General features: G+C 44.7%; 2 protein-coding genes across 3 annotated transcripts in view; one reads left to right on the top strand and one right to left on the bottom strand.

Moving 5' to 3' along the window:
- Window positions 1–845: 845 nt before the first annotated feature.
- KBTBD13 (kelch repeat and BTB domain containing 13) lies at window positions 846–2,207 on the top strand. The gene has a single exon (XM_070953734.1). It carries the CDS (start codon window positions 846–848, stop codon window positions 2,205–2,207), a length of 1,362 nt encoding a protein of 453 aa, XP_070809835.1.
- Window positions 2,208–7,159: 4,952 nt separating this feature from the next.
- PDCD7 (programmed cell death 7) overlaps window positions 7,160–21,991 on the bottom strand; it is a 35,432-nt gene continuing 20,600 nt past the window's right edge. Inside the window, exons 5-7 of one of the 2 annotated variants that reach the window (XM_070953640.1) lie at window positions 17,420–17,629; window positions 9,174–9,275; window positions 7,160–7,368 (exon numbers count right to left, since the gene is read on the bottom strand). In XM_070953640.1, coding sequence (XP_070809741.1) covers window positions 7,234–7,368; window positions 9,174–9,275; window positions 17,420–17,629 — 447 coding nt within the window. In that variant the 3' untranslated portion in view covers window positions 7,160–7,233. Of the gene's footprint in view, window positions 7,369–9,173; window positions 9,276–17,419; window positions 17,630–21,991 lie in introns of those variants that run through there. The other variant, XR_011601043.1, reaches the window with a different exon arrangement.

Below are 21,991 nucleotides of genomic sequence, written 5' to 3' on the forward strand. Positions count from 1 at the left end.
AGCCAGAGGTGGTATTTGCCGGTTCTCCGAACTGCTCAAAATGTCCGCTACCGGTTCTCCAGAACCTGTCAGAACCTGCTGGATTTCACCCCTGCTAAACAATTCTTGAAGGCCCCCCTCCAATGGCAAAAGCCTACAAGAGAAGGTCTTGTGTCATTTGGAAATTCCTTCCCCTCAAGGTACAGCCCCCACTGATCTTCAAAAGCTGTATCAAATTGGCAAGTTTTGACCTGAAAGGGAGAAGAGATCATTAAATAGGTGGCTGGATATGAAAAGAAATTTAAGTCAACCTTAGCTAGGACATAAACCAACTGGAATCAAATGTAGTATTTGTCCTGTCCCACCCCCACCCTCCATCAAACACTGCCTGCATTTTCAGAGTGTGACCTCTGGCATTCCATCCACAAGCCAAGGGCCCTTGTACCCCCATAGAAAATGGGGCACCCCCATTCTAGAAGGCAGTGAGGGCCATCGTGCTAAGCCCTGCCATCACCTAGGTTGAAAGTGGCCTCTGAAGTTCTGTCTGATCCGAAGAGGGTATTGCTTTGTTTCGTTTTAGCTGCTCTTCTTTCGCACGGAACCGAAAAAATGCTACTGCTATCAACTTGCAAATGGCATTGGAAGGATCTGATCCTGCTCATGTTGCTGTCTCCTCTGGTCACATGGAGGCCGGTTATCTTTAGAAGGGAAGTATTTATATATAGAGCGTGCAAGCATACCTTAGCCGTTCGAAGCCAACACAAGAGGTTAGAAGTTTAACAGGGACTGCTGCTTTGCCCCCAGCCACACACGCTGGGGTGGATGGACTTAGGGAGAAAAGCGATCCTGTCAAAGAAGACGGGGCCATGCAGTCCCAGCTCGTGGATCGCGTCCGGATCCAGGTGGAAGACACCTTTTTCTCGGTGGACAAGGAACTCCTGGTGGAACACAGTGAATATTTCCGTGCTCTCTTCCAGTCCGGCATGAAGGAAAGCACTCAAAAGGAGATCCGGATCAGGAATCTGAGCGCCGCTGGATTTTGCGTCCTGTTAAAAGTTCTGGAAGGGGACCATCCTCTGCTGAGCTGTGAGGAGAACCTCAAGGCGGTGGAATGCGCCTCCTTCCTGCAGGTGACAGCCCTGGCCAAGTATCTGATTGCATCCATCGATTCTGACAACTGCATCATCCTGTACCAAGCTGCGGCAATGTTTGGCCTTCTGGACCTTTTCCACCAAGCTGCCCTCTACATCAGGGATAGTTATTCCGATCTGGAGGAATATCTGGACTGCCTTTCTCCAGATCTTTTGGATTATGTCGAGTCTCTTCTCCCTAGTAGCTTTGTGGCTGTGGGAGCTCACACACCCACCTTTGAGTTCCTGGAGGACGTCTCGCGCTCCGTTTGCTACCTGGATGAGGAAACCAACACCTGGAGGACCCTTTCTTACTTGCCGCTCACTGCCAGCACCTTTCTAGCTGGCATGACGACCCTGGATAACAAAATTTACATCGTGGGCGGGGTCTACGGCTACAACAAGCAGATTGTGGACCAAAGCTTTTGCTACGATCCAGTAACCAACGTCTGGAGTGAATTTCCTAGCCCTCAGCAACTTCGGTACGATATCACCTTGACAGCCCTGGAAGATACTCTTTATGCTATTGGTGGTGAATTTGAGAAGATACCGCTGAAGTCAGTAGAGAAATTCAACCTGTCCACCAACAAGTGGGACTTCCTGTCGGATTTGCCTCAGCCAGCAGCGGCCGTACCCTGTGCCCAAGCCATGGGGCGGATCTTTGTTTGTCTGTGGAAGCCTCTGGACACCACCATTGTCTATGAGTATCTGCCCCAGAAGGATGAATGGCTTTCCATCTCGACTCTGACTCGGCCTCAGAGTTACGGCCACTGTATGGTGTCTCACAGGGACAATCTCTACATCATGCGCAATGGGCCTTTTGATGACTTCCTGCGATGTATGATAGACCGTTTCAATCTCACCACAATGCAATGGACTTCTTTACCTGGCCAGTACATGAACAGCAAAGGAGCGCTCTTCACCGCCATCGTCAAGGGGGACACGATTTATACGGTCAACAAGATGCTGACCTTACTGTACACCATAGAGGACAGCACGTGGAAGTTCAAAAAGGAGAAAGCTGGCTTCCCAAGAAGTGGATCTCTGCAAACCTTTCTTCTCAGGTTTCCAAGAACAGATCACAGTATCGCAACGTAAACGTGGCAACTCCATGGATTATTGGGTGGTGGCCGTCTGACATCACATCTGGACTTTACCTGGATAGTCCGCTTTTTAATTGTTCCAGACTTCCTGTGATCTAACCGTTATGAGATCATGATGGTTCATGCAAAGTGAAGAACGTCTCAAGAAGGTGCTTGGGGCAAGCTTCAGCCATTGCATGAACCACCGTCTTATCTTCTTGGTACTGTAGATGGCTTTGAGGATTTATGAATGGTGAGCAATGAACTTTTCATCTACCCGTTTGTGGCAACAAGGTTATTCTGATAGGTCAGGTCTCAGTAGAGGTAGTAGATGGTTCTGACCTATAAGCAGAAAAAGCCAATAATCCATCAGAAGTCCAGGGATACCCAGAGGAAAAATATGGAGAGGAAGAGTGGGGGAGAGAGAGAGGGGGGGGAGGGAGGGATGGAGGGAAGGAGAGAGAGAGAGAGAGAGAGAGAGAGAGAGAGAGAGAGAGAGAGAGAATGAATGGAGGAAGGAAAGAAGGAAGGAAGGAAGGAAGGAAGGAAGGAAGGAAGGAAGGAAGGAAGGAAGGAAGGAAGGAAGGAAGGGTTTGAAGGGAAAGGTGCATGCGTGTGTGTGTGTGTGTGAGAGAGAGAGAGAGAGAGAGAAAATGAATGGAGGAAGGAAGGAAGGAAGGAAGGGTTTGCATGTGTGTGTGTGTGTGTGTGTGAGTGAGTGAGAGAGAGAGAGAGAGAGAGAGAGAAAATGAATGGAGGAAGGAAGGAAGGAAGGAAGGAAGGAAGGAAGGAAGGAAGGAAGGAAGGAAGGAAGGAAGGAAGGAAGGGTTTGAAGGGAAAGGTGCATGTGTGTGTGTGTGTGTGTGTGTGTGTGTGTGAGAGAGAGAGAGAGAGAGAGAGAGAGATAATATGTTTGGGATAATGTTTCCTGAAATTTTGCCCAGGTTTGTTTAGTCCAATCACCTGGTAAACAGAAGCTGGCTAACACTGGCTAGGTTCAGGCAATACATTTAATTTGCTTGTTAAATTCATCCATTTTCTAGGTAGGCGTAATAATGAATGAGAAATTAAACAAATAGGCTGGATTTGTGCATCTCTCTAAATCATAAAAAAAAAGAAGCATAAATTAACTGTTTAATATTTGGGGAGATGCAAAGTTCTCTTTTCCTGGCCTATCTGAATTTTAAGTATTTTTTTGGCTTAAGGTGATAGCCAGGTTCATTACAACATTACGGTAGGGTACTGAGAACGCTCTGAACTGGTAACTACTGATCTCCATCTACCACATAGTGCCAAACCCAGGGGAGATGTTGCAGAGGAAATACCTTAGGATACATCATACTCACGGTGCCACTCCCTCTCCCTGAACGTTTCTTGGGCTTCAAGAAGGAACATTTCCAGATGCTGCCGACGATGCTAGGGGGTTGATCCTGAGAATTTTGCCTGCCCAAAATACATTCCACCCCTGAAGGGCACTGAGAGTGAGGCCTCCACCTTGCTAAATAGGTTTTACAGAGAAGAGACCTTTCTGTTGTGGCCCGCCAGTGGCCAGCGGATCTGGCAGCAGATTCGGACAGTGAGGAGGTTGGGGAGGAACATGGGCCAGTCCTGGAGTCTGGGGAGGGCTCTGTGTCGGAGGCAGAGAGGGGACCATGGCCGTATGCCAGTTGTCAGCTGCCTTCGGAGTCAGACATCAGTGAGGCAGACGAACAGCTGGAGCCTGCTCCCAGCGTGCGCAAGCGCAGAGTTGCCACACGAAGGGGACAGCTAAAGAACAAGGGTCGACTTGGGAGTAAGGCCACAGGTGGATGATGAACGGCCCCTCCCAGAGGGAATAAAAGAGGAGCGACAGGGGAGTGGAGTTTGCAGGAGACAATTAGTTCATTCCTGCATTCTTGCCAAGTATTACAGGTGTCTGAAAGGTATCAGCCTGGCCACTCTCCAAGTCTGATAAAGGTCGGTAATTGTGAACTATCTTGAAAGACTTTGTTGGAGGGGAATTCACTATAAATTAAATAAAAGAAGTTTATTGGGATGAGGACTTGGCTTCGTGCTGCTGGGGAAGCCTAGGTCAGAACACTTTCTTCCTAGACAGGCTAAACTTCTCTTGATATGTTCTCCAAACGGAAGGATTAAAGTCTTTAAAGTCGGGGAGAAAGTGCCTTCTGCAGACCACAGATCTCTCTGTCTCAGTAGAGGAAACAGCTGTTTTTCAGGCACGGGCAGGAAACTTTCCCGACTCTACCTGTGGGATTGAACCTCTGACCTTCTCCATGACCTTCTGCATCTGCTGAAAAGTGAGATGGATGAACTGCTCTGGGTTATGTCATCTCTGAATCGCACCAACATTAACATCCTGCTTTGAGAGCTCAGGCATTTCAACAGGAAATGTAAAAGGTTAATTTAAAAAATAATAATAAAAAATTAAAAGTGTACCGGGAAGAAACCGGCTAAACTTTAAGGAAAGTTTGGCTGGTTTTTATTCCGTTTGAATGCAGCGTCGGACTTCAGTTCAACGCGAAGTATTTAAGTCTCATTGCTTTAGAGAGGAACAACGCTTGCCCTTCCATGGTGCTGAGGACCTCTTGCCAGATTTGTTCCTTCAGCTAGCAACCCGTTTCCTGTGGTGATATAAACAAGTCCTGTGTATGTGTTTATAGAATTTATATTCTCAGCAATTAAAGCTGAGACAGGCTATAAATAGACCCTTGGTAGGGGATTAATGGCTTCAAAATAAGTGCAGATTGAGCCAATTTGGAGATGGGTTTTTAACAGGGTTTCTTCTTTTGCACTAAATGATTTTGTTTCGATCCGGACGGCCTTATTTAAAAGAACGTGGCTCTAATTCTAATCAGCGTCTAATGCGAGGGCAAAAGCTGGAATCGTAGGCTAATCAGAGATAAGAGGGATCTAATCATGGCATGTGACGCTTCCATGGGAACTTTTTAAGGCAGACTTGCAGTAGAAATAGGTTTCTAGCCTAGGGGTCTGCAACCTTAAACACTCAAAGAGCCATTTGGACCCGTTTCCCACAGAAAAGAAAACACCGGGAGCCACAAAACCCTTCCCGTGCCTGACTATTTCTTGAGCGGCCACAAAACTAGCATATGTAGTTGAACTAAACGTTCTGTTTTCTTCTGAAACTTTTCTTTTCTTGGGTTTATCCATGGTTGGCCTACCGGGGGTTGAAAAGCTCAATAAATTGTGTGCCGGCGGGTGTCGCACATTGGTGGTTGTGACGCATATTTTGAGAGACAGGGAGCCGCAGCAGAGGAGTGAAAGAGCCACATGCGGCTCCAGAGCCGCAAGTTGCTGACCCCTAGTCTACCCTATCGAAGAGGCTGGTCTAGCCTTTCTGACGGTGAGAACAATGGAATAGCTTGCCTCCTGGAGCTGTGTGTGCTCCATCACTGGAGGTTTTCAAGAATAGACTGGGCAACCATTTGACCAGGATGGTGTAAGGTTTCCTGCTTTGAGCAGGGGGTTGATCTAGATTCTAGAAGACCTCTGAGGTCTCGTCTAGCCCTATGATTCTAAATACCAAAATTAAGTGCCCAGCGTGAGCACTGCCCAAGAAACTGGAAAATATCGCAGTGTTGTTAAATGACTAGAGTCTCCTTATTGGTGAGATAAGTGGCATATAAATTTAATAAATAAATAAAAATCGATCAAAGCATCCCATTTCACCTACATTGGTGGAATAATTAATATCACAGGGAGAAGGTTGCACTTGTAAGAACCACATCTGGTGCTTCATCACTGGAGGTTTTTAAGGACCCTGGGCAGTCCCTTGTCTGAAATTGCATAGATCTCCTGCTTGAGCAGGAGGTTGGTCTAGAAGATCTCCCTTCCACCTCTATTCTAATTCTAAGGGTCCCTTCCACCTCTATTCTAATTGGTCGTTTCAGGAAAGATTACTACTACTGTACTTACCTGAATTTATTCTTTACTTGCTTTTTTTTTAAATTGTTTTAAAATGTTAAAGTGTCAGCTTGAAATGTTTGATAAAATGTTTGATAAAGGCTCAAGATTGACTCAGCCTTCCATCCTTCCGAGGTGGGTAAAATGAGGACCCAAAATTGTTGGGGGCAATAGGCTGACTTTGTAAACTGCTTAGAGAAGCCTGTAAAGCACTGTAAAGTGGTATATAAGTCTAAGTGCTACTGCTATTGCTATTGTAATAATAATGATGATGATGATGATGATGATGATGATGATGATGATGATGATGAAGTCATATCCAAAAAGTCATGGGAACATAAAGTGGAAAAAGTTATAGAAAATGAGAAGGTGAAGATCTTGTGGGACTTTTGAATACAGACAGATCGTCACTTGGAACACAACACGCCAGATATCACAGTTGTCGAAAACCGAAACGTACAATTTACTGACATCGCGGTACCAGGAGATGCCAGAGTCGAAGAAAAAGAACTGGAAAAAATAATGAAATATCGCGACCTGGCCATCGAAACTACACGGCTGTGGGTGAAACATGTCACAGTGATACCCATTGTCATCGGGGTACTGATGTCCAAGAATTTTACAAAACACATCAAGAAATTGCAGCTTCCTGCAATAACACCAGCGGAACTGCAAAAAACTGAGCTACTTGGAACATCGTACATCTTAAGAAGGTACTTGGTCGATACCTAGGATGCTGGCAGCAACCTGTATCAACCATTAGCACCAGTCATTGTATTTGGTATTTGTGATGCATTTTTTAATGTTCAGTTGACTGAGTTTCATGTTTAATGAATAAAGTAAATAATAATAATAATAAACCAAGCCTTTCAGGCAACATATGAACCAACTAGAATCAAGTCGTTCATGCTGGCTTGTACATCCCCATGTTTATCCAGGGATAGTTCAATAACAAGGAGCTTTTTTTTAAAAAAAGATTAGAACAAATCACAAAGGTGAGCTTTCCAAATGGTGATTAAAGAGAATCATAAGATAAAGGTTTGAGAGAGTACAATATTTAAAGGCTCATTTGGGAAGGGGAGGAGAGAGGCAGGGAGGGAAGGGGAGGATCTGGGCCATTTTCATTGGTTTTGTGTCATGAGCTCCTCCAGGGCCCTGTCTCGGTGGTTTTCACACAACAGGAGGACTTCTTTGATGTCAGCTTGTTGGAAACCCATGTCGTTGAATTGGGCTAAGAGGCGAAGGAATTCTGATGCCTGCGATGGGAAGGAAGCACAGGAAGTGTGAGACCCAGGGATGAAATCCAGCAGGTTCTGACAGGTTCTGGAGAACCGGTAGCAGAAATTTTGAGTAGTTCGGAGAACCGGCAAATACCACCTCTGTCTGGCCCCAGACTGGGGTGGGAATGGGGATTTTGCAATATCCTTCCGCTGCCACGCCCACCAAGCCATACCATGCCCACCAAGCCACGCCCACAGAACCGGTAGTAAAAAAAAAAATGTATTTCACCACTGGTGAGACCACTGTGGGAATGAAGTGTGCATTTCCATGAGTGCTGTGAAACCCCCATAAGAGAGAAACCCAGTTTTATAAAATCATGAGGACTAGAGCCTTCAGGATTCTAAGCAAGTCATTCATGCTGGCTTGTACGTCCTCATGCTTATCCAGGAATGGTTCAATAAAAAGGAGCTTTTTCTTAAAAAAAACAACACAAAAATCGAACATTACACAGGAGACTATATCTCTCCCAGAATACCAATCTGTATTGAAAGACCAGTTGCTAAATGACAACCAGATTTTTTTTTTTTTTTGAGCAGGGAATTGTCCGTAACATCAGTGAACCATCAATAAGCAAACATGGAAAAGCATAAGCCACATCATGGCTAAAAGGAAGAGATGCTGGCAATTGGCTTTCAGCAAGTTGTGTTGTGTTTCCCCTCCCCTACTTCCAAATTCCTGCATTGTGTTTCTAGCATTCCCATAAAAAAAGAACCTGCTTTAAACTCGGGGACATCTCCAGACTGTTAGTTCTCCAACCACCTGCAGCCTCCTTGGCTTCATTACATTTGGAAGTACCGTATTTTTCATAGACCGAATATTGCCAAAGCTGCGCTCACCTGCTAGCTGTTTTTTGGCCTCCGCTTGCCCTGTTTTCAGGCCTTTTTTCAGCCTTTTTCAGGCCTTTTTTTGGGCCGTTTTCAGGGCTTTTTTCGGGCCATTTTTGAGGCTTTTTCCGGGCCATTTTCGAGCCTTTTTTCAGCCCATTTTGGGGCTTTTTTCCAGGCTGTTTTTGAGGCTTTTTCCAGGCTGTATTCGAGGCTTTTTTGGGGTCGTTTTTGAGGCTTTTGGGGCCATTTTTGAGGCTTTTTTCAGCCCGTTTTGAGGCTTTTTTGACCAGTTTTTTCTAAAAAAAAAAAAAAGAGCCAAAAAAAAAAGCCTCGAAAATGGGTCAAAAAGCCTTAAAAACGGGCCGAAAAAAGCCTTGAAAATGGGCTGAAAAAGCCTCAAAAACAGGCCAAAAAAGTCTAAAAAATGGGCCGAAAACAGGCCGAAAAAAGCCTTGAAAGCAGGCCGAAAAAAGGCTGCAAAAGGGCCAAAAAATGACCCAAAAATGGGGCGCGCAGAGGCCAAAAATTTTGTTGTTGTTGTTTTCCTCTTCTAAATTTAGGTGCGTCTTATAGTCTGAAAAATATGGTAGTTGTCCTGTAGATATTCAATCATCCAGGTCAGGGTTGTTCTCAAAGGTATTTTGAGCCAAAAGCTAAGTGGATTTTCTTAGGTTGAAATGTTGAAAACATTTCACTTCTCATCTAAGAAGCTTCTTCAGTTCTTCTGATCTTCCTTCCTTCCTTCCTTTCCTTCCTTCCTTCCTTCCCCTTCCCTTCCTCCTTTCTTTCTTTCTTTCTCTCGCTCTCTGTTTCTTCTTCATATTAGTTTTTAATGCTCTCTATCAATTGCTAATAACATTCACACACATACAAAAAAACCCGATGAAGGTGGAGACAGCTATTCCCCCCCCCCATTCATTTGGTCAACTTTTCAACAGAAGTTGGGCTCTCACCTTTTTCTCTGAATTCTGGAACATTTCCATGGCTTCTATAACCTGGGCCTCATCATAACCCTGTTTCAGAAGTCTGTCGCAGGCACTGAGATAACTGAGAAACTGTTACGGGAAAGCAGAAGAAATTGAAGTGCTGTTAATGAACCAAGCACGATTTCAGCAAAAAGGCACCAATCCAACTTCCTAAACCAGGACCTTTCCCAACACAACCCCTCCCTTACTTTGTAGAACCAGTAATATGATCTGGAACCCTGGGATCATCACTTGCAAAGGGCAACCAGATCCATGCAAGCAAACTAGTGATGGCAGCCTTCCTACAGAATAGCAGACAGAGCTGGAGGTGTTGTGGCCCGTACGTGGCCTGTGCAGCTAGTAGCTGATTCGGACAGTGAGGAGGCTGGTGTGGTGCTGCGCCAGCAGTCTGTGCAGCTGGCACTCGAGTCGGACAATGAGGAGGCTGGAGAAGACGTGGTGCCAGAGGCGGGGATTCAGCCAGGGCCTTCAGAACCTCCAGAAGCTCCCATAAGTGAAGAGGAAGAAGAGGAGGAGCCTCTTCTTGATGCATGGGCACGCAGAGCTGCCAAAAGGCAGGAGTGGCTCCTCAGGAGGAGGTCTCCCCGAGAGTAAGGCTTGGGGCTAATTGGCTACTCCCTTAGCCTATTTAAGGTGGAACGCCGAATGAAGCAATTTGCAGGGAACAACTTAGTTCACATACCTTCCTGTCTTGTCTTGCTTATCAGCTTCCTACAAATTGCTTCTGGGCATTCTGCCAACCACAGTAAGCTTTCGGTATTATTCTTTGAATTCTTGGCGGCTGTTAATGCAGTTAATTAACAGCCGTTGTTGTAAAAAACTGGTTTATTTAGTAAACTAAGGTTTGAATGGACTGTGTGTGTGCTGCGTTCTTTGGGGTCCGTAGCTGGGGCAGAACAGGAGGAGGGAGATGAAGTTAAATGAGTTATTAGCTTAGAGTCCTTACCTTCCTAGAAATGATCTACATCCAATCCCTCTTGAATTCTGTTGACCCTTATCTTCTGAACTGCAACTTAACTATGGTCCTGATTCCTTGTGATTGACACTTCCCAACCCAAGTAATTATATCGGTTGCATGATGAGGATAATGGGAATCACAGCCCAACATATTTGGAGAATTCCAAGCTGACCAGTTGACCAAGCTTAGGAAGTAGGTAAAAGGTGACCACGATTGCAGCCATAGGAAGGCAGATTCCAGTTGAATTAAGAACAAACTTCCCGAGTCTAAAAGCAGTTGAAGCATTGACCTGGAGGAATGGTAAGGTCCCCTTTTCTGCCTGCGTATCTTTTTAAGATTATTTGAATTCCGATTCTTCCAATAAGCAGAATTCTCCTCCATTATAGTTTCGTTTCAATTACAATGTCATCAAAATTCCTCCCTTTCCAGAAATCTGCTTCATGGCAGCGTCACTTCCCTTGGGGTCCATATATTTTTTATGAATACAAAATGAGAAAGGGAGAACTAGATGGGCTGCGCTGAGCTCTTCTCAAGAAAATGTGGGGTAACCACTTTCTCTGCAAAATAAATTCTCTTCCACTGGTGCACATAGGTTTTTTCTTTTAAAAAAAGGGAATTGTCTTTTTAAGACTAACTCTGAAAAGGTGAGACTGCATTCAAAGCCACCACTGTGGAGAAAGAAGAGTCCATCATGTGGCAATCAAGAATTTGGGGAGCACAGATGCAGAACCCCCTATGTCACACTCAGCAGCTCTTTTCTAGTGTCACTAGTGATCACTTTCACATTTTAAAAATATTTCTGATTAGTTCCTATGCAACGGTGCTGGAGTCTATATGTATTGTAGGATCCTTGGTGCTCTATAAGCTTGGTGTCTTCCCTTGCAGATATTTTATTACCAAACTAGATAATATCATCACTACTAGAAGGGGATTGAGGTTTGCTGTCTATTTTAGCACTGATGATATTACCTAGTTTGGTAATTAAATGTCTGCAAAAAAAAAAAAAAAAGGTTCAGAGAGCACCAAGGACCACACAATTCAACCTCGTGCTACAAATCTTCTCTTCTATTCAGTGGTGAAATTCAGCTGGTTCTATCTGGTTCGAGCGAACTGGTAGCGCCGGCAGTGGGAGGCTCCACTCACCCACCCCCGTCATCATCATGTCCTGTTTTTGACCCTCTGCGCATGCGCGGAGGAGGCGCGCTCACATTTGTGAAACGGTAGCGAAGGTAAGTGGATTTCACCCATGCTTCTATTGTATATAGAATGTACCGTATTTTTCGGAGTATAAGATGCACCTTTCCCCGCCTTAAAAGGGGATGAAAATTTAGGTGCGTCTTATACACCGAATATAGCCCCGCTCACCCACTGGCCCCCACCCTTTGGCCTCTGCCTCGTAGCAGTTACCTCCTTGCAAGCAAACAGCAAGTAGAAACAGTTCCTTTCAGCTTCAGCACAGCCTAATTAGCACAAGTTGATTGGATCGGCCTCCCCACTCTCAGCTGATTTGTTCTCAGCTGTTTTGCGCAGGGCTCTGCTGCTTGCTGCAAGGAGGTAAATTGCTGGAGCAGATTTTTTTTTTTCCTTGTGCTAATCAAGCTATGCTGAAAATGAAAATGAAAGTAAAGCAGGCTGTTTGCTGCAACGAGGCAAAATTGCTCAGAGGCAGAGGGAGATTTCTTTTTCTTCTTTTCCTCACCAAAAAAGGTAGGTCCGTCTTATACTCTGGTGCGTCTTATACTCCGAAAAATACGGTATATAGAATGTATATTTTGTATATAAAACACTTCTTTCCTCTTTTTTTTGGCCTTCAAGACTGTGTGGACTGCTTGGCTATGTCCTACGGTTTTGTTGGCAATCATTTTGGGAGTGAGTTGCCCTTGGCTTCTTCCTCAGATTAAGAGAATAACTTGAAACAAGATTTAGAGCAAGAGTTCATGCATACCATTGCAATGGTCAACTAATAAATTTCTTTCTAGACTTTAAGGTGTTATCAGTCTCTTTCATCTTGTTTTAGCAGGAAAAAAAACCATGAAGTGCATTATATCTTTGAAACTCCTGTGTTTCCCCGAAAATAAGACCCTGTCTTATATTTTTTTGAACCTGAAATAAACACTTGGCCTTATTGCCATGCTCTCAAAAACCCAATTGGGCTTATTATCAGGGGATGTCTTATTTGGGGGAAAACAGGGTATTATATATCTTGAATGCAGAATATCCGAACAGGCAGAATCAGGATTATACAATTCACTGCTGGCAACGGGAGAAACAATTTCTAAGCCTTGAATTTCTGAAGCAAAGCTCCAGGATTTCACCATCGGGGGTCATGTAAAGTAAACATTTGGCCTTCGTGTAAAATTTTAACAGGTGGTGTGTGTGGGGGGGGAAACTAAAGCAACCATAGGAAGACGCATGCAGAAGCTTTTTAAGTGGTCCAGTTGTATCACAATAGCTGAAAAAGCTTGGCTATTCATACATTACAGGCTGTGCTCATCTGTCAAATTAATCTTCAGTTGTTGAATAAGCCATGTTTGGCAAGGTTCACCCACATGGACTAAGGTCTAAAATATGTCTACTGAAGTGTAAGGAATCTGAAGACTGGCACATTTGCAGATATAAATCTAATCACTGCTTCCTGTAATGCACATGCAAAGTCTTTACAGATTTTGTCTAGTTTTTCAGGGCAAAGATCTTGGAGAAAGCTAAGGCTGTTTGTCTATGGAGATTCTCAGTCCTCCAGGACATGGTTGTCCCAAAGGTGCTTTTTTTTTCAAGAGGCAACTGGACTTTCTGGTTTTTCCTTGAAGACGTTTCGCTTCTCATCCAAGAAGCTTCTTCAGCTCTGACTGGATGATGGGGAACGGAAGGATTTATACTCCTTACAGACAGCTGGTCAAATCTCCAAGTGTCCTCAATGACTTTCTAAAAAGGATGCAAATGACCAGCTGTCTGCAAGGAGTATAAACCCTTCCGTTTCCCACCGTCCAGTCAGAGCTGAAGAAGCTTCTTGGATGAGAAGCGAAACGTCTTCAAGGAAAAACCAGAAAGTCCAGTTGCCTCTTGAGAAAAAAAAGCACCTTTGGGATTAAGACTGCTTGGCTGATTAGATGACTCTCCAGATCTAAGATAGCTTAACTCAGCATCTCGGGAGAGACAAAAGTCCCCTTCTTACGAGTCTGCGAAATGGAGTCTGTCATGGAAAAGCCTAGAATTATTTTCGACTTTATTCTTGGAGAACTGACTGCATAGTTCTCCAAAGCATTTTAAATACCACAGCAGCCTTTGATCCCTTGGGAATCCGTGATTGGCCAGCGAAAGCCTCCGTCCTATTTTTAAAAACCCATTTTCGTGGAAACAGTACGTTCTTCCAGGTCTGAAATGGGTACAGCTAGTGAAGGGACCCAGCAATAGGCCCCGAGATCACAACTCTGCCCTCAGTCCCAAATTGGGAGCAAGTGCACAAGGGTCTCATTTTGGGAATTGGGGATTAAAAATCAGCCTTAAACTCAATGGTTGTCGAGAGGGATAAACATGGAGTTCAAATGGAAGCTAATAAAAATAAAGAGTTTCCAGTTATGAACCGTGGAAAATAAATGATGTTGATGTTGGAGAGGAATAATTATTCGAAGGCTAAGGAGAAATTTTAATACAGCTAAAGCATACAACTATTCAGTTAGCTTGGCTTTTCTCCGTTTAATCGCAACCTTGCTTTCATATTTGTTTTTCATTAAGAGGGATGGGTATCCTTTTGAGGGGCGTGCAAATGGTGATTAGGGTCAAAATGTTTTGACCGTGAATCATTTTCCTTTGGTTGCGGTGGCAGCAGAAGGAAAAATGAAACTTTCAGTTCTATAATGACATGCTGGGTGAAATTTCTGCATGAAAAATTAGAAGTTGTTAATACGAACAATAAGCATAAACGTAAATCATGCAATCACAACGATGACCCTGGTGAAGGCAAGATTTGGGGAAGCTGACTTTTAGATGCAGGTTTATTTACAAGTTAGTATTTGTAAGTATGTATTTATTTGTAAATATAAGCTGCTCCCTTGAATGAAAGATCATTGATAGTCTTCACCTACTCCCTATTCCCAGACCCAGAGCCTTTCAAAATGTTTAATGGTTATGCTTCTGACTATGTTATTTGTCTAATGTTGCTTATTTTATTGTTGGTCATATATTGATTGTTGCAAATTATCCTAACCAGTGGTGCAGGGATGGGTTCTAATTTTTTTTACTACCGGTTCTGTGGGCGTGGCTTATTTTGTGGGCGTGGTTTGATGGTCATGTGACAATTCTTTAGGATTTAGCAGAGCTACTGGTCTACCAGGCTTTTAACTGCTTGCAGAGCTGTACCGATCTACCCATTTGTTTTTGGAGGCACCGGTCTACCTATTTGTTTTTGGAGGCACCGGTCTACCACCACACTGCCTTTTAACACTGATCAGCTGTAGGGCGGCCTTTTGAAGCCCCGCGGCAAGAGTTTAAACAGGTTTTTTTCCTTCTAGCCATCAGCTGGGACTTGGGAGGCAGCGAATAGATTGGGGGCGGGGCCAAATAAAAGGTAAGAATAACGCGGGGGCGGGCAACTCCCGAACAAAGAGAACCGGTTCGGTGACATCATATCGTTACCGCTACTGGCTCTGCCGAACCGGGCCGAACTGGGAGGAACCCACCACTGCAGTGGTGAAATCTGAACCGGTTTACTACCGGTTCGCTGGCTACGCACACATGCTTTGTGCCAAACAGGAACTGCGTGTGTGCGGTGTGCACCATGCACCAAATGCGAGGTGTGCGGGCGCAGGTGGTGCACACCAAAAGGAGGCATGGGGTAAGCAGAACAGCGTGCGGGGGTGGTGGTGGTTGTGATCAGCTGTGGCGCACAATCTTTTTTTTTTACTTTTAAAAGCATTTTTTTACCACCTATTCGGGCGAATAGGTTGTAAAAAAATGCCTTTAAAAGGTAAAAAAAAAGGCTCTGACGATCGCGCAGCTCAGCTGTGATCGTCAGAGCCTTTTTTTTTACTTTTAAAAGCAAAAAAAAAAAAAAAAGCAAAACCTTCTGCGCATGCGCAGAGGGTACAAAACACATTACTTCCTGGTTAAAACCAGGAAGTAACGACAATGGGGCAGGTGGGCGGAGCCTCGTGCCGCAATCACTACCGGTTCTCCAAACCACCCACCACAATCACTACCGGATCAGGTGATCCGATCCGAACCGGGAGCATTTCACCCGACTGGGGGTTGTGCAGTACGCATGCCTGGCAAATACAGATGTACATAAAGCTGCACTACCAGAATGTAATGACCTATTGATTTTTTTCGATCTCGAGGCATTCATTCATTCATTCATTCAATTTCTATAACCACCCGTCCCAGCCAAAGACTCTGGTTTGCTATGCTTTGAGTGGCAAACCAGAAACGGTTGTGGGAAGGTGTCAAAAAAGTCAAGATGTTGGCCATGATCACACAATCAAAACCCCACTCTTTGTTTTTTTCTTTACACGGAGGGGATGTAAAAGGGGGCAGAGCTTGAATTGTGTGGTTGCCATCTTAACTTTGTTGACTATCTTCCCTACTCCCAGTTGCATTACATCTCTACCATGCATGGGGTGCTGCTGTTATTTCGAAGCAGCTCAGGTTGTATTTTAGCACAAGGCTGAAGAAAACTTGACTAACCCAAGTTACGTTTCCGTGGCTAAGAACTGCTCCATCAAATCTTTCAACAAGGAGCCAGCGACTGTTGTTCCTGGAGTCTTTAGGGTTATCACAACAGAAGCCATACTCCCATGGGACTTCAGAGCTCTCTCTCCCCTCCCCCCCCAAATTATGGCACCATAGGGGGAAAAAAACCAACATTCTCCCCTCTGCCCTAAAGCCATGCACAAACCTCAGCTCAATTTCAAGAGTCTGCAGTAAAACTCCAGTTTGTAAAAAAAAAAAAGAGAGAGACAGAGCCATCTGTCTCTCCAGAATTTGAGTTGGCAAGGAAGGAGGTACCAGAGAGAGAAAATACATGAAACCGATGGGCCCACCCTACTAGCACATAATGTATAGTTCAGAGGTCAGCAACCCGCGGCTCTGGAGCCGCATGTGGCTCTTTCATCCCTCTGCTGCGGCTCCCTGTCACTGGTCGGCTCCACAATTGATAGGGCTTTCGGTTAGGACAGGTAGAGGAAAAAGGATGCCACGCTAGGAGGAGGCTCTATGGTGGGGGAACCGGAGTTCCGGTCAGCAGAGGAAAAAAGGACCCTGTGCTAGGAGGAGACTCTATGGTGGGGGAATCAGAGTTCGGTCAGCAGAGGAAAGAAGGACCCTGTGCTAGGAAGAGATTCTATGGTGGGGGAACTGGACTTCTGGTCATCAGAGGAAAAAGGACGCCGCGCTAGGAGGAGACTATGATGGGGGAACCGGACTTCCGGTCGGCTCCAGAATTGAATGGGGGCTTCCGGTTAGGACCTTTGTGGCTCTTTGAGTATTTAAGGTTGCCGATCCCTGGTATAGTCATACTGAGACAGAAGGGTCTTATACTATACCAATATAAATCAAAGTATTGTATCATGCACAGTATTATATTGTTTTCTGAGATACTGATGTTGGAGCAGAAGTTATGTTGCAAACCTCAGGAAAGTACAAGGAACAGAAATAAGGAACTTGTTAAATGTACCGATGAGCTTAATGACCTCTGTTCTATATCATCCCTGTAATGAACTTATATTAAGAAACATATTAGCAGAAGTGTTCACGGAAAGTAACAGACTGTGTAAGATAGTATCCATATATATGGAAATAGAGTCAGAAGCGTAACGCCTCTGGCGTGGTTAGAATTGCAAAATGTATAAAAGGTACACCTTGGGCATAGCCCAAGGTTCGGAATCTGACATGTGAATGCTCCGAACCTTTGCTAGCAAATAAACCTGTGTTCTCCAACTTTTGTGGTCTTGTCTCCTGCATTTGGGAAAGTGGGTTTTCCCGCTTCAATACTTTCTGAGGAAGTTCTTTACCTAGACCTAGAGAGTTGGAAACACCTTCAGCTTTTGGGGGGGAGCAGAATTTGGCCCCATCTTATTTGGAGAGGGGAAACTGAACCCCAAATCCTCTGATCTTCATGGTTCTTTCCACGTTTGGCAATCAGGTGCACCCAGGACAAAGCTCTGGAAATCATGTTGTATCACCTGGAGAGGACACCTCTTCTCTGGCACCAACAAAGATGTCCCTTGTTTGGGAAGAGAACCAGTTCCTAGCTCTGCCTGACCTGTCCTAAGCTTTGCCTCCCGGTCTTCTGGAGAGCGAGGATCGCTCGGCGGATCGGATAACCCAAGGCGACCATCGGTTCAATCAGTTCGCGTTCCTCTTGGCTCAGCACCGAGAGCAGGTCGGCGTTGGAGTCCCGGTGAGCTCTGTGGGGACTAAGAGGTTGCTGGGTCTCTGGTGGGGGTGGGAGGCAGGAATACGGACTGAGAGACTGAAAAATAAAACAAAACAGAGCGTTTAACATCAGTTAACTTGGAGAAATCTTTATGAGCCATCTGCTCTTTCACGAGACTTTTCAGAAGGATGTTGTTCCCCTCTGGAATATGTGCAGCCATTGTGGGGACGCCAAGAAAACGCTTCAAGTCTTTTTGTCATATTAAAATTAATGTAGCCCCAGCCATAAAGCGAGCCAGGAAAATTCCCACAGTTAGAATGATCTTCCCCCCACCCCCACACCTACTAACATCCTGTTTTCATTTCTGTTTTTCTGAAGCTGATTCAGAACTATCCTGATTTGGAATAAAGATTATTTTGTTTCCATGGAGATGACAAAGGCTGGTAAAACAATAATGAAGACAGGGAATCTGAGTCTTGGGAAATAAAACATTGACGCTTTTAACTTAAAACAACATCTTCATATCATTCAAAGATATGGTTGATGTGGTTTTGGAAAACTTCCCTTGGTGCAGTTTTCAGACGGGGGTGAAGTCCTTCCATAACTGTTTTTTTTTCCTAGTCATCATTAAAACCCTCACTTAAGGCTGTCTCTGGCTATGACAGTCAAGGTATATTATTCCCCGCAGTTCCCAGCAATATCTATCTATCATCTATCTATCTATCTATCTATCTATCTATCTATCTATCTATCTATCTATCTATCTATCTATCTATCTATCTCTCAGAACTACTGTTGCTGGGAACTGCTGGGAATAATATACCCTGACTATCATATATATGCTTCTGGAGGCAAGCTGTTCTGTTGATTAATTGTTCTCATTGTCAGAAAATTTCTCTTTACTTCTAGATTGGGTCTCTCTTTAACAAGCTTCCACCCACTAATTATTAATTAATTGATTCCACCCATTAATCTAATTTCATCCAAGCTCTTTTTAGGAACCCTTCTCACATGCTCCTAAACCCCATCAAACTGACTTGACCCGAGCCCAAAGAACAAATTGGGTCCCCATCGTTGCTGAATTTTATACAGCAAGGGTTATAAACAGTGGTGAAATCCAATTTTTTTTACTACCGGTTCTGTGGGCGTGGCTTGGTGGGCATGGCAAAGGAAAGATACTGCAAAATCTCCATTCCCACCCCACTCCAGGAGAAGGACACTGCAAAATCTCTATTCCCACCCCATTCTGGGGCCAGCCAGAGGTGGTATTTGCCAGTTCTCCGAACTGCTCAAAATTTCCGCTACCGGTTCTCCAGAACCTGTCAGAACCTGCTGGATTTCACCCCTGGTTATAAAACATGCGGGTAATATAATAGTAAACTCTATTTCATTTGGTATGCATACCTCTAAAAATGTTTAAGAGTTGTTGCTGGAATTGCAATGGAGACATTTGGAATATTAACTGATATGGTCGGATTTGTCTGATTATTGTTACATTTTGGACTTCGATCCATAGGATTGCTAACACGAATTTAGATTGATCTTGGTTGGTTAAAGAATGGCGATGTTTTGCTTGGCTGTACCCCCCTAGCATTTGGAATCTGTCAAGACATTGAGAAATACGGCTCTTTTACGCATGGGAGACAGCCAAAAATAATTATTTTAAAATATTGTAAGGACAAATATGTACCTGATTTGCAGCAATGGGTTGCTGACATGTGGATTTGAGTTAAGAGTACTGTATTTTTCAGAGTATAAGAGGCACCTTAGTTTTTGGGGAGGAAAATAAGAAAAAAGCTAACTGGCATTAGATCGGCCTCCCGGAATATCCCCAATCAGCTGTTCCCAGAGGTGAATTTTAGCAACAGGTTCCTTGGTTGTGAGCTCTGTGCCTTGCCTTTTTTTTGCTTTTTTTTCTGCCTCTGAAAGCCTCCGAAACAGCTTCAGAAAAAAAGCCTCTGAAGCTCTGTTTGGGGGCTTCTTTTCTGAAGCTTCGTTTCTGATGCTTTTTTCAGCCTCCGAAACCTCCGTTTGGGAAGCTGGGCGGGGCTACATTCGGAGTGTAAGATGCACCCAGATTTTCACCCTCTTTTTTGGGAGAAAAAGGCGCATCTTATACTGCGAAAAATACAGTACTTTGATTTTGATATGAAAAAGGGGCAAGAAAGAGGAATAAGCAATTCAACCAACATCTAAGAGTAATTTTGTGGATGAGATAAATTCCCAAGCTTTTCCCCTTTTCTGTCTATATGATCAGAAACACACAGCCAAATGCATTTCCTTGATAACATACTTCAAATTTCTAACACTCACTAGGGATAAAACAGTGGAAGAATTTTACAGAGAACGACTATTTGCAAAACAGCATTGGTCGAAGAAAGGCAGGCCAAGGACCTTTGCACAAATCAAACCTTAAAATGCAAACACTCTACAAGAGTTTGGATTCTCTCCCTCCCTCCCTCTCTCTCAAACACATTTCATATATATTATTTACATTATAGGACCGAAACATTCATTCGTTTATGTTTATTTATAAGTTGTGTTTAACTGGGCTTCAGCTGTCGCATCTCAAAATGTACAGGACTTTTCTGTAAATCTTATACAGCCCCACGTTTCGAAGTAACAACAAGCAATGCAGCCAAACCCTCATCAAATAAAACCACACGAAACAAAACCTCGACAAAACGAAAAACAAAAACTTCTGAATGATGGGGCTTACAAAGAATTAAAACATTCCATTCCGTTCATTCTCCATGCTAAACTGATAAAGAGTCCAAAAGAATTTCATCATATAGTTTGGCACACACGAGTGATGTTTATATTACCTTAAGTCACCCTAGTTTAACTCTTGCCTCCTTCTAACTATCCTACAGAGAAATAAGCGATTTTCCTCGGGGGTATTAAATGTCATAATAATATGAGCAGAAAAATAGGAAACTCGTTATGTCTAGTCTAACAAAGAGAAGGACTAAGGGTGATATCGTAGCAATCTTCCAATAGTTGAGAGGCTGTCCCAGAGAAGAGTGGGGAGTTGACTTATTCTCCAGAGCATCTGAGGACAGGACAAAAAGTAACGAGTGGAAGATCATTAAAGAGAGATCCAACCAGGGGTGAAATCTAAAATTTTTCCCTACCGGTTCTGTGGGCGTGGCTTGGTGTGTGTGGGGTGTCCTGTGACTGAGTGGGCATGGCCAACTCGATGTCACTCACAGCCACGCCCATTCAGTCACAAGACCCCCTCCCACCAAGCCACGCCCACAGAACCCCTAGGAAAACTTTTTAAATTTCTATTCTGCCACCCACTCGCCACCCGCTCTCTCTTCGCTTTGGGTCGTGGGCCAGGGCCCAGGGATGCGCCATTCCCTGGGGCCCTGGAGCCGCCACCTGCTCGCCGCCTGCCTCAACCAGGTCGGGGAATGCACCATTCCCTGATACCAGCCTTGCCCCGGAGCCCCTGCCTGCTCTTTCATCACCAAGCGGTTTGTCCTTACCTTTCTCCCGCGGCTGGCTGTCAGGGAAGGCAAGTGCCCAAAAGTTACCGGAGTCACTCAATCTCCTTCTTGAATGTGCCGCCACCATCGCCGCCCTGGTCCACGCGCCGGCTTCGCAAGCGCACACCCAACCTGCCGCTGATGAGTGAATTAAATAAACGGTGTTCACTTGCACAACCGGCGCATGGACCAGAGTGGCGATGGTGGCGGCACATTCAAGAAGGAGAGTGAGCGACTCCGGTAACTTTTGGGCGCTTGCCTTCCCTGACAGCCAGCCGCGGGAGAAAGGTGAGCAGTAGGATACACCGCGTGGTGAAGGGCGAGCAGGCAGCGGCTCCAGGGCAAGGCTGGTATCGGGGAATGGTGCATTCCCCAACCTGGTTGAGGCAGGTGGCGAGCAGGCGGCGGCTCCAGGGTGGGCGGAGCCTCCAGCTGCCATTGCTACCGGTTCTCCGAACTACCGGCCATCATCACTACCGGATCGGCTGATCCGGTCTGATCCAGTAGCATTTCACCCCCGGATCCAACCTAAAACTAAGGAGAAATTTCCTGATAGAGAGAACAATTAATCAGTGGAAGTTGTGGGTGCTTTATCACTGGAGGCTTTCAGGAAGAGATTGGACAGCCATTTGTCTGGAATAGTATAGGTTAAGACCTCCAAAATTCCTTCCAACCCTATTATTCTAAGTTCCAACATAATGTTTAGCGTATACAGAGAGTTTTGAGTTGGGTGAGTTGGGTGAAAGTCTCAAATGTTATACAGATGTTAAGGTAGATGGAGCTAAAATCAAGACCATCTTAAGGTTGTCAAGCCAATTCCTATTTGATGTGTTGCATGAATTGTTTCTGGGCATAATTTAAGAATAAGCCTTGTTATCTGGGTTGGAGGAACCAAGGAGATAAGGATAAGTCAACAAGGAAGCCGTTGCCGAATCAGCTCTTCATTTCTTTTCCAAGATGCTGAAAA

This window comes from Pituophis catenifer, unplaced genomic scaffold (assembly GCF_029215685.1).
Source record: "Pituophis catenifer annectens isolate HBS135680 unplaced genomic scaffold, rPitCat1.0.hap2 SCAF_14, whole genome shotgun sequence".
In the NCBI taxonomy this organism is placed as follows: domain Eukaryota; kingdom Metazoa; phylum Chordata; class Lepidosauria; order Squamata; family Colubridae; genus Pituophis; species Pituophis catenifer.

Coding starts and splice junctions, on each gene's coding strand:
- KBTBD13 (XM_070953734.1), top strand. CDS start 846: ATGCAGTCCCAGCTCGTGGATCGCGTCCGGATCCAGGTGGAAGACACC.